The sequence below is a fragment of the Xyrauchen texanus genome, chromosome 22 (assembly GCF_025860055.1).
Source record: "Xyrauchen texanus isolate HMW12.3.18 chromosome 22, RBS_HiC_50CHRs, whole genome shotgun sequence".
Classification (NCBI taxonomy): domain Eukaryota; kingdom Metazoa; phylum Chordata; class Actinopteri; order Cypriniformes; family Catostomidae; genus Xyrauchen; species Xyrauchen texanus.
The window spans coordinates 4,143,009-4,156,020 of record NC_068297.1 but is presented as its reverse complement, the minus strand read 5'-3'; the positions used below and the strand labels follow the sequence as shown (position 1 = coordinate 4,156,020).

The 13,012-nt window shown below is 36.9% G+C and overlaps 1 protein-coding gene across 4 annotated transcripts in view; it reads right to left on the bottom strand.

Annotated features, from left to right (window-relative positions):
• Positions 1-13,012, bottom strand: part of LOC127662162 (serine/threonine-protein kinase MRCK alpha-like) — a 74,650-nt gene that overhangs the window by 13,753 nt on the left and 47,885 nt on the right. For 2 of the 4 annotated variants that reach the window (XM_052153217.1, XM_052153213.1), the window contains exons 17-26: positions 11,046-11,170; positions 7,355-7,460; positions 6,860-7,008; positions 6,056-6,147; positions 5,879-5,955; positions 5,468-5,506; positions 4,784-4,903; positions 4,078-4,155; positions 3,841-3,946; positions 3,613-3,749 (exon numbers count right to left, since the gene is read on the bottom strand). In XM_052153217.1, coding sequence (XP_052009177.1) covers positions 3,613-3,749; positions 3,841-3,946; positions 4,078-4,155; positions 4,784-4,903; positions 5,468-5,506; positions 5,879-5,955; positions 6,056-6,147; positions 6,860-7,008; positions 7,355-7,460; positions 11,046-11,170 — 1,029 coding nt within the window. The remainder of the gene's footprint in view (positions 1-3,612; positions 3,750-3,840; positions 3,947-4,077; positions 4,156-4,783; positions 4,904-5,467; positions 5,507-5,878; positions 5,956-6,055; positions 6,148-6,859; positions 7,009-7,354; positions 7,461-11,045; positions 11,171-13,012) is intronic. The other 2 variants (XM_052153214.1, XM_052153215.1) reach the window with 2 other exon arrangements.

Here is a 13,012-nt window from a genome sequence, read left to right as displayed (position 1 = left end):
AATGAGAAGTGTGACGTGCACATGAAATTAAATTTTGTTTTATTCACAAACATTATCAACAGTTTCAAAAAAAGATCATTACAACAAACAATGCAATTTGTTTGGGAAAGAAATAAATGAGCAATATGCATTAATATATATTTTTTTAATTAATAGCAGTAAAAAAATCATTTGTAATGTATTCAGTCACTTTGGATCGACTCATTTATTGATGCGAATAAACAGATTATACAGTATCCTACAATAGCGTGAGTGCAGTTCACAATAGTGTGGTTTTGTTACATTGTATTGCGCACACTGCAGCCGAGCGAACAGAGACAATGAGCCCAGCGACGTGTGAAAATAATTATCAAGCTCAACACTTGCTCCACTTTATTTTCAACAACAACAACTTACATTTACATAGCGCTTTTCTCAAACTCAAAGCGCTTTACATAGTATGAGGGAATCTCCTCAACCACCACCAGTGTGCAGCATCCACCTGGATGATGCGAGAGCAGCCATAGTGCGCCAGAACACCCACCACACACCACACACCACACACCAGCTATTGGTGGAGAGGAGATGGTAGAGTGATGTAGCCAATTCAGGGATGGAGATTATTAGGAGGCCATGATAGATAGGGGCCAATGGGGGAATTTGGCCAGGACACCGGGTTTCAACCCCTACTCTTTACGAGAAAGTGCCCTAGGGATTTTTAATGACCCCAGAGAGTCAGGACCTCGGTTTAACGTCCCATCCAAAAGACGGTGCTTTTTTACAGTATAGTGTCCCCGTCACTATACTGGGGCATTAGGACCCACACAGACCATAGGGTGAGCACCCCCTGCTGGCCTCCCTAATACCTCTTCCAGCAGCAACCTTGGTTTTTCCCCAGGAGGTCTCCCATCCAGGTACTGGCCAGGCTCAAACCTGCTTAGCTTTAGTGGGCAACCAGGCAATAGCTGCAGGGTGATATGGCAGCGGATAATATTTTCAAATGTTCTACAGTTGCTGGTGTGTTTGTTGTTTTATTTTCTTCACACCTGCCACAGCTAGTGGGGGTTCCCTCTACGCCACTCTCCAGTGTTATGGTTTAACTGGGGCTGAGTTCTGAATAAACTTACTACATAATGTTGGCATCCTTGAATGATGAAAATAAGTGGTGTAATTATCTCGAATGGCAGAATGACGCAAACCAAAACAAAAACTTCGATCTCACTTCAAGGAGATTCAATCTGGTTAAAAAAACAACATGATCACAACTTCACAAAGCGTTATCAGTTTGAGCTATTAGGCAGCGATAATAGTAGCGAGCATCTTTATATGTTCAAATGAGGGTTATTTATTCTGTGTGAAATGGTGCACATTATCAAGCAATGTTAACGCCATGATAACTTATGATTCATGTTATAAATATGGCATTTACTTGAGCTTTCAAATTATGACATTGTGTGAAATATGAATGTCTTTTTCTTGTCGAAACGCTGCTCCCAAATATTTTGCAACATTTTAAAAATCAATCAGTAATTTAATGACTTTAATGACTAATTAACAAACTGCCAGAATGAATAAAGCCCTGCTGAGTTCTTTTGTTATTAGTGTGAATATATTTTCAATGCATGTTGCTAATGTAATCTATCATGTTCTTGCCTGGCAACATGTGAGTCCCCACATGCTAATTTTTCAGCTCAAACAAACTATTTAACACCACCTCCCGTAGAGTTAAAGTGTGAATCGTTGACGCTCTGGGTGAACACCTGTCTGTTAAAAAAAATTTCCTAGAAAAAGTGTTAAAGGGTTCTAAAGTAAATAATACACTAAACCGATTGAAACATGGATGATGGTATTTTGTAGTAAAATAATTGTAACCAAAAAATTAAACAAGTTTACGTCATTAACTTCATTATTATACTATAGTAACACCATTGTTAATATCATCAAATCAGTTTTTCAGCAAAAAATCATGGATACTACAATATTACTATAATAAAACTACCTTTATATAATTTTTTTATTTATTATAAATAGTAATAAAGATATTATTAAGAGTGGTGTGAAGAAACAGAATGGGAAAAATAATACGGCATATGCAAAATCAAACCCTGGTCATCTGGACACCGGCACACCGACGCTACGGTCTACACCATTGGAGCGACACACTCAATGCACTTTGTTGTGTATTTCTATGTTGCCAATAGACTATTGGGAGCAAATAGTCTCTCTGAAAAATAATCAATATTATCAAGCTTTGGGGCAACATTGTTTAATAGCAAATATTAATAAAATACTATGACAGATAATTAATAACAAAGCTTGTAACCTACAAGTTTGAACTGCAAATCACATTTAGCGTAAAACTCAAAGCATGAATTGAGACAAATATTATACAAATAATGAGGTCACAGTACTAACATCCACTCTAATTCATGTACTGAAAAATAGCGATTCTTTTTCAAATATTTTATAATATTTCATTTGATAAGTGTTCTGCTCCCATAAAAAATGATTGTTCAATTTTTCTTTCGCTTTTATTGCCAGGAGAATATAAAATGATACGACACAATGGTATATATATATCCATCCATCAATCCATCCATCTTCAACCGCTTATCCGAAGTCAGGTCGCGGGGGCAGCTGCTCCAGCAGGGGGCCCCAAACTTCCCTATCCCGAGCCACATTAACCAGCTCTGACTGGGGGACCCCGAGGCGTTCCCAGGCCAGTGTGGAGATGTAATCTCTCCACCTAATCCTGGGTCTTCCCCGAGGCCTCCTCCCAGCAGGACGTGCCTGAAACACCTCCCTAGGGAGGCGGCCACGGGGCATCCTTACCAGATGCCCAAACCACCTCAACTGACTCCTTTCAACGCAAAGGAGCAGCGGCTCTACTCCGAGCTCCTCACGGATGACTGAGCTCCTCACCCTATCTCTAAGGGCTTGTTGAAATTCTATGGTTATAGCACCCCTTAGCAGTTTAGAGCTGCTAATGACCCATTCACGCGGTGATCGTGGTGGTAGAAAGCCTATTCTGACTGGATAGCGTACTGGTCTGATTTGCTTCAGAGTTTCTCATACCACTTCACATTTTCTTTCCACCACAATCGAGGATCCTTATCAGTTGGTTTACAAAACTCCAACAAGAACCAGATACCAATACAGTAGAATTCAATAAGAATTGAAGTATTGACTAACTTGGCTTTGTTTGAAAGCATAGATGGCATCATATCTCTCATCTAACACCTCAACAAAACATTCACAGCACTCCCCCAGTGGACTCAATTGTAACGGCAGGATTTGCTTAGAGATTTATAGGGAAAGTACAGCATGATTCGGCAGGCAAATGTATAAAGGAAAAATGAATTGCGATATTGGACTTTTCAACAGCAGAACAACTACTTGATAAGTCGATTACTTGTGCACATCCCTAGTAAACAGGACTTTAATATCCCCATTAAATGATCTATTGAACACAAATTTCTTTCCAGAAAGAGAAACACTGTACATTTTAAAAGCATTTATCTTTTAAAAGTTTACTTGGTCAACTTTTAGGAGTACTATAGCTAAGGGTCATTGGTAGAAAAGTCACAAAACATCAATTGTGATTTCATGGGGCATTTAAGCAAAATATTTTACCTTGACGTGCCCCTCATAGGCCGTACCGATTCCCTTCTGGGGGTCGATACCCAGCGGTCCTTTGGTTTGATCTGGTGGGATCGGACAAACAGCAGGGGCTTTGTCCGCACACGTCACATGACAAGAGAAGTTACACACTGCAGGATGGGGAAAACAAAGTGAATGCCATTCTTAAAATCACTGACCATTTCCATGACCACTTCAGGTGTTTCTGTAGTGACAGCTCACCTTCACACGTACAGCCCTGACGGATTATTCCCACCATCAGAGACGTACACTGGTTACATTTAGTGGGCGTAGTGAAGGACTTCACCACGAACTGATGGGCTTTTGGCTAAAAAAAAAAAAAAGATCAAATGCCAAAACTATGAATTATACTATTATATATTTCAAAATGAACTATTTAGATTAAGTCATATGAAAACTGCTTGAATAGGGAGAACAATTAATTAGTTAATGAATTACTTTAGGTGTGCTGTGACTAGAGCTGCTGTATCCCGACCGTATGGAAGTTTGTGCACCTTGCTGTGGTTGATCCACCTGCTGAATAAATAGCCAAGTTTTTCATTCTTAAAATGATATCAATGTCTACTACATCATTTTTTCCCTGTACAAGTGAATTTAAGCTAATTTCAAAAACCAAGTGAACCCATTTAAGGCTGTTCCAAAATGTAGGTAGCAAAATTGTGTTGCCTTATGAGATAATTTGCAGAGAACCTTTAAGGCAGTATCGCATGTGCCCTTTACGAATAAGGCAATCTCTGAACGTGTTGCAACAAGATCAGTGAAAAGATTAATCCAAGATGCTGGACAGATAAATAAATGCTGATTATAAATACTCCTTATAGTACTCAAGATTTACATTTTTTGTTGCTTACATTTAATGTAAAATTCATGTTTTCACACAATATTTGGACATGCAATATACTTTTGTGCTAATTCGAGCATTGTGATGGCAAACTCTTCTGGAATCAATCACAACTGTTAGTAAAGTGTTTTGTATGTTTTACTTGAAGAATGCTATTTGTGTGCCACCAATGTAACACGTTTCATATCAGTAACTTATGAGGTTCCATGACAGTCAGGATGACTAATAGAACAGCCAGGAAGTACACTAAGTTTTGGAACTGAAATGTATTGTCCATGTAGATGTCCGGGGTTGAGAGGTCACCTCATGGGGCTCCATATCGCTTGTGGTTGAGGGCGAGCGAGAGTGGGACGTGACCTGGGATTTTCCATCATCCTCCCGGGAAGGTGTGTTAGACAGGCTGAAGTTATCAATGGAGTCGATCTATTGGAAGAATTGAGAAGTAGTTAGGGAATGGAAACAAGTAGAGACAGTTACGACAAAACCAACATATCCAGCGGTAGCATTAACCATGCTCGTGATATTTGCACCAAACAATGGCAACATTTAGACCCAAGGCATGCCAGCTAAAATCCAATTATATATGCTGCAAACACAAGTAACAAATTGGGTGCTAATGCATTTTGCTGTTTGAAAACACATCATGCAAATTAGCAGCATTTTGACAAGCTAAAGGTTACAAAACCTCAAAAACCTCTCTGACCCAAACACCAAATTGGTGATTCCTGTAACTTGTAACTTTTGCCATTGAATAAAACTACAATTTGTAGTGAAAAGGCCAGAAGAACAGAAGGCTCTGTCCAAAGACTCAAGAAGAACTGTGATGAAATGGACTTATGGAGTATGTTTTATTGGTGTACTAAATATGTAGATATGCCAACTATGCCATGCAGTAACATGCATTAATGCCACACAATGGACAGGGATATTACACTGGAAAATGGAGAGACTAACCACTCCACCAAACACAACAAAAGATGGGCTTACACGTCTGCCTCTGCCGGCTGGGCCACAGGCAGTGGAGCGCTTTAACACGGACAAAAACAGAGAGATAGACAAAGTGAGAGGGAGAGAAAGAGAAAGAAAGAGAGAGAGAGCAAGCAATATGTGAACATAATGAAAACTAAGATTCTTTCACACACACGCACATTTATTTAAAATAATTGTGTTCCCAAAACCCAAAAGTAATAATCTTCAAGCTTCAGGCACTTTCTTGAAGACACTGTTAAATCATTTTGAGTGTTAAAGAAATAAAAAGGAATATATGAAGGGAAACGGAGCAATTAAATGAGAGATTAATAGAAACTTTTATTAAAAATCCTGAAAATCAAATCAAACAAAAGCACAAAAATGATGCACACAAAGCCAAATGCCGAAGCATTGCTGCCAGATACCTACATCAAACTGATCCAAGGCAGAGGTTGGAGCATTGAGGAATGCCAAAAAGGAATTGTGGGAGTCTTGGTGCTTGACACCTGGAACACATGACATTAATTTATGTAAAACACTACCACATACCTGGTTGAATTTGCCTGGTTAATTCTTAAATAAAGAAGAGCATGTTTGTACGTTTACCTTTAGATATGTGCAGACTTTCATTTTCCTGTTTTAGTATCTGGATCTCTGCCTGCATTTCCAGGTTTATCTTCTCAGACTCCTTCACCTTGCTGTAACACAGAAAAGAACAAATCTAGTGTCATTCAGATTAATTATAGGCCGATATATGTTAGACTGGCTGAATGGATTGACCAAAGATCAAACAATTATTTTAAGTATTTGCATCATTCATAATTTTTTCAAAAATCTATTTTTTTTATAAACAATCATTTTGAGTATATACTGTGTAAATTAAATCTTCTATTAGTTTCAGCAATTTTGTGCACATCTCATATGCTGTTATAAAATAAGCAGGGTTATACTGATCATTGCCATACTGTTCTCTCGATATCTGCATCAACTTTTGCAAGACTCATGTCAGATGACCACTAAAGTTCCTATCTCAGTCACTTATACATTTTATTTGAGTTACAATTCACACAGGTCACGTTCATGTGTTCAAAAACAGCTAAAACAGAATGACAGAAAGGGAAAAACAAAGTGGAACAGAATGCAGACCCTTTTTTTAAGTTGAACTTCTTATAACGTGACAGGATTTTCAAAGTGGAGGGCTCATTGCATAAGATGCAAAAAACAGTGAGATGCAATGCATTGCAATGGGCAAAGTCGTCTGCCTTGTGTAAGGTCACATGGAAAAACTAGTAAATAAAACTGGTAACAAAAACTCCAATTTATTTTTCATGCAATTTATTTCCTGATTTACTGACTGTTATGCCCTACAGCAAAGCCTCAGAGGACAGATGCACAGAAGAAATGCATTACCATTCAGTGGCCATATGGGACGCCTTGACTTTGTTGAGCTCATCTTGAATGGTTTGTTTAGCTCTTATCTCAGCCTCCAGTGCAGATTGCAGCTCCAGACGAGCAGACATGTCCAGCTTAGCCAAACGTCTCCTCTTCCATGGCATGTCCTGAATAACCATGAGAAAGGACAAGAAAACAACATACACTAGGATTAAGCGACTTCAAAGAGTTAACATGAAAATAAAATCCTGTCATCATTTACTCACTCTCATGTCATTACAAACCTGTATGACTTTTTGTTCTGTGCAAAACAAAATGAGATATTAGGCAGAATGACGGTCTCATTCACCATTCACTTGTAAGGGTATAAAGGTGACTGAGGCTAGTATTCTGCCAAACATCATCTTTTGGGAGGGTAAATGAGATAATTTATTTAGGTGATCTCTTTAATACCTTATGAAATTAATTGAAAAGATTACAGTTCTGAACAGTGTCTAATAAGCTGATTCTTACAGTAGCTTGTTCACCCAGGCTGGTGTACCTCAAACCCTCAAGTTCCTCAGTCATCTTAGTAGCCAAAGCCTGTAGATACCCCCGAGCATCCTTCTCATCACTGACCCTGAGAGAGAAACACAGATGCTCAGCACTGCACTTACCAAACATCACCACTAGATGGTGACACAGTTAAGCGATTGCACTTATACCCACTGGCACTAAACTCTGTGTGTGTGTGTGTGTGTGTGTGTGTGTGTGTGTGTGTGTGTGTGTGAGCGTGTATTTATCACTTTGTGGGGACCAAATGTCCCCATAAGGATAGTAAAACCCGAAATTTTTGACCTTGTGGGGACATTTTGTCGGTCCCCATGAGGAAAACAGCTTATAAATCATACTAAATTATGTTTTTTGAAAATGTAAAAATGCAGAAAGTTTTCTGTGAGGGTTAGGTTTAGGGGTAGGGTTAGGTTTAGGGGATAGAATATAAAGTTTGTACAGTATAAAAACCATTATGTCTATGGAAAGTCCCCATAAAACATGGAAACACAACGTGTGTGTGTGTGTGTGTGTGTGTGTGTGTGTGTTACCAAATCAACTCGTGGATTGGGCAGTACCATGAAAATATTTATCAAGAACTATTCTTAAAGACACAATCATTTGTTTTGCAAAGATTGCTTGTGTGTGTTTGACCAAGCTTTACCTTTGGGGATACAATTTCAGAAAAATATCCCTAATCCCTAGATCTTATTTTTTCATTCAATTCTAAAAAGTTTAAAAGTAGTATCTCAGATGCAACTTTCAGAAGAAGCATGGCAAGATATTATAAATAAGATTCATTCAACCTCAATCTGTTCACGACATACAATTATTCAATTCAAAATAGTCCACCGCCTACACTGGACAAAAGCTAAATTAGCAAAATTTTCACCAAATATAGACTCCTTGTGTGATAGGTGTAGAGTTGAGATAGCCAATCATACACACGTTTTGGTCATGTCCTAAGCTTGTTAATTATTGGCAATTAATATTCAAATTTTTTTCAGGAGTTCTGCATTTATCTATTAATACTTCCCCCATTCTTGTAATATTCGGTTTAACTACAGAACTCTGTTTAGATAATAATGCTAAAAATATGATTGCTTTTTCAACTTTTTTAGCTAGACGTCTTATATTGCTTAAGTGGAAGGACAGATCTCCACCTGTCTTATGCGTCATCTTGCACTAGAGAAGATTCGATAGTCCACTAAAGGCTGTAGTCAAACTTTTTTCATTATTTGGCAGCCAGTGCTGACTTACATACAGCAAATGGATCCAGATAGAATTTTTCCTGTGTGATTTTTTATTTTATTTATTTCCCTCCTTATTTTCTTTTATCTGACCTTGTGATAATGTTACAGAAAAGCCTGTATGATAACATGTAATGGTGCAGTGGGGATGGGGAGCTCTATTGGAGCAAGATCATTGATTTCATCTTAATTTGTTTTTGAAATTGCTGTTATATTATGTAAAATATTAATAAAAAAGACTTTGAGAAAAAAAAAAGTAGTATCTCGGGGTTTGAGCTTGTCTGCATTAACAATAGTAAGGTTAGTTTAGAATAACAGAAGTCAGTGGGAACTCACCAAATATGTACATAACGAGGTTAACTAAAAAAAGTCTAAAAATGAGTGCTGTCAATTGATAAAAATATTGAAACGAAATTAATCGCATGATTTTTTTACAGTTAATTGTGATTAATCACAGATTTCTAAAGAGCTTAAATTGAACTCTATCTACTTATTCTCCTGTGGAAATGCAGTTAGTTCCTACAACAATATATAACAATAATGTTTAAGACAAAAAGTTTCCAAACAAAGTTTTCCACATATAAAAACAGAAATGCTGTTTGGGTCTTTTTTTACATTTCTTTTTAAAATTAAAAGCTGCAAAAAGCTTGGTGACTTTTCCTCTACTTGCCATGTGAACACACACAGGCACACGCGAGCACACAGACACAGACACAGGCACACAGACAGACAGACAGACAAAGCTGGACTTGATTTGATGCATCTAAATGATAGCAAAAGAAGAAAAAATGAATTACACTCGTACTGTTCTGGGTCAAAATTGACCCGCAATAAGAAACGAATGGGTGAGCCACACAGAGCATTTTTTTATTTGTCAAATAAAAATCAAATCAATCAATCAGCCACAATGAGGTACACACCTAATCAGAAATTATGTATTTATTAAATTATGGAATAATGCATAAATAGTATTATCACTGTTCTTGCTGTTCATCTATGTTTATTTCTGTTTATTTACATTTTTATTAATTTGCTCTTTTGAATTGTTGAATTTTGATGTCTGAAATAAATAACATGACTAAAAAAATTATAATAAGCTTACTGTAGCATTATTGAGAGCAAGTGGTTTAAAAAAAAAATAAAAAAATAATAATAATTTTGATGATGTCGGAGAATATTATATCCAAATCCAAAACTTGTGAAATATGTCTCGAAAGTAAGTTTGTTTCAACATTGGATTTCAGAGACTAGGCCCATCAATGGATCACTAAAGCCCCCTACTGGCTTTTAAGTGGTATTTCATGTCATGTATTTGTGAAAACACATCTAGTGAAATATGTGATTTCACTAAATGGTGTGCCAAAAGCCTGATGCAATCTCATGTTTTTGTAATTTATCAGATTAATGAAGTTTATGTTTTTACAGAAGTGATATTTATATAAAATGTGTGTATTTTATTAAATAATTGTATAATTAAATATAAAAAAATATCAAATTAAGTCTAAACACAATCAAATTCAAGATGAATTGCAAAAGTTTATAATATAATGAATTTATTGACATTCATATACTATACAAAAAAAAAAAAAAAAAAGCAAAATATGATTAACCAAATTTGACCCAGAACGTTAAAGGTTACTGCTTGTAAAGGGATAAACTCTCATCCTCCACAACATTAATCACAGCAATCGTGAAGTCGCATTCACACGATTCCTGCTGTTTTCAACTCCACATGAAAAGCGCTTGCAGAGAACGACTTGTTTTGCTTTTAGCACTGGCACTGCGCACATAAATGATACTTTATTCAAATGGTCCGGTAAGACGGAAGTGCAACACGGCACCAGGGAAATACTGATGCTTCACTTCAGCAAGGCATACAGCTTTTCACAGCAGAGTTTGTTTTGTACAAAAATAAGGTTTAGAGGTCATTTCTCCATCGCTTGATCACAAACACGGAATCACTGTTGTGTGTTGTGGTGTGTGAGTCAGTGTAATGACCCCGGGCGGACACATAGAAAATGTTCTGCCCCATTCCAACCAGTGTTTAGAAGTGGACCTGTATAAAATGTCAAAATGTAATGTCAAATCTCTAGATGTGTTAATTGTGATTAAGAAAAAATGTATGTGTTAAACGTTTCAAATATATCGCATATTTTTAACGTGTAATTTCAACAGCTCTTCTAAAAATGCTTTAATTTATATATATGTATATATATATATATATATATATATATATATATATATATATATATATATATATATATATATTATTATTTTTTTTAAGGAGATGAGCCAGTCTATAGTAATATATATATATATATATATATATAGTAATTTAGCATTATATAAAAACAAAATTAAGTCTATGGTGTTTCCCCATTTAGATATCCAGATTTTCAAATAATCTTATGTGTCTTTCATACCATTGAATGATTTCAGTGATCTGGGCCTCCCAGTGAGCCACATTCTCTTTCTTGTCAGCCATCTCTCTCATCTCGTCCTCCAGCTGTCTGTTACTGCAACTCAACTTCTCAAACGAGGAAGTCATCTACAAACACACACAGAATAAAACATCTCTACTTGTTGCAAATATGAAATATGGACATCCCTACATTTCATGCATTAAAGACATTGAGCCTGATCTCATGAAAATTGTGGTTCTTACAATTATCATGATAGTTCAGGTTAGGTTAAACGTCCACTGTGTGTTGCTAAGAACAAGTTAAATGTTCTCCCAAAAACATGTGGTTTTTGAGGTTAATACTCCATTGTGTTCAAATCAACAAAACCTACTTCCCCACACCAAACCTAACCAATAGTGTCAAAAAAAGCACATTTGAGATGAAAAACATAATTGCGGAAGCAATCACATAATTTTAGAACACTTTCGGCTCGCATGTCGACTCGCGTGCTCTTCAGTTATAAAATGTATCAGCTTAAATGTCTTGCTCTTCAGCAGGAAACTGCAGCAATATGTACATAGAGCCACATAAAAATAATTTTCCAAAAATGCTTCAATGAATCATAATAAGGCCAATATTGCAAACCGAGAGGATATAATTATATGGCCCAAAGATATCCGTCATCAGAGCCAACAGGTTAGACCACCAAGCGAACCTACAAGTGTAATTAATAAAACACCAGATTTTCCTCATGCACACTCTAAACGCTCATGCATCAACATGACCCCTCCGTCTGCAACGGTTCATTTCAAATGCCTGTTAGTATCACGCATCACCTGAAGTATTCATTCAATTCTAATTTAAAATGGCTCTCTATCTTAACCAAGCGCTGGTGTGGTTTACCACCCAATAATTATGGTTACATTATCTGACGTTTTCATTTGATATTGGGTTCTGACCAAAGTGCTGAACTTTCACAGTGGCCCTAAGGGAAAATTGCTGGCGGTGTTTTCAAAATTCCTTTCTGTTGATTAGCATATTTCTGTGCGCTTAATCGGTGAGGGGTTGGGGAAGGATATTGGGCGACTTGTTGAAATGTTGGCACATGGACTCATGCAACTGGTCCGCGAATGACAACCATGTTTATCTTCTTTCTTAAGGGAGTGTTGCTCTGAAAAGATTCTCCTAAAAATCTCTTTCAAACAGCACTGTTTTCTAACACTTTGAGAAAATACAAACCACTATATAAACAAACAAGGACTCTATTCTTTTTATCACTATTTAAAAGGATAAAATATATTTTATAACTTTGCTTGACAAACGGATCAACATTTAAGTCATTGATGGCTGAAAATACCATTTATTAAAATATTCTGTTATATATTGGTAATATTCACATATAAGATGGTTTAAGGTATTCAGGTTGCCAGGTTTGACGTCAATGATGCCGCACGTCATTGGTTTTCATATGTTACATGATGTTTGAATGCGGAAATTTCTCAAACATACAAATCTACCGTATGGCTTAAGTTCATTTTTAAGTAGTAAAATTAAATATCTCATTCTCTAATGGCACTTTTCCACTGAATGTTACGGTTCGACTCAACTTGCTTTACTGAGCTTGCTTTTCCACTGCTCTTTAGTGCCGCCTCAACGTGGGTGGGATTATAGGCTGATCGTCATAGTTGCACCGCCTCTACTGCTGTGACATCATCTTAAACGTGACAAACATTACTGACCATAAACAATAACATGACCGCTAGCTGTTAGCTACTAGCTCATTGTACTGCATGAAGCAGTTGTTGCATGGTGATTTTACACAAGTGTAACAGTTAAATTGGCCTGGTTGTTTTAGAAGCAAGCTTCCAGAAGCTGGTCAACTAAATAAAGTGAAGCTTTCAAGCAGAGTGTTGAGTTAACGTACCGTCCTCCATCGTGAACTACAGCCATGGCTGAGTCCAGGGCATTCTCCCTCCCATTGCTCGCTG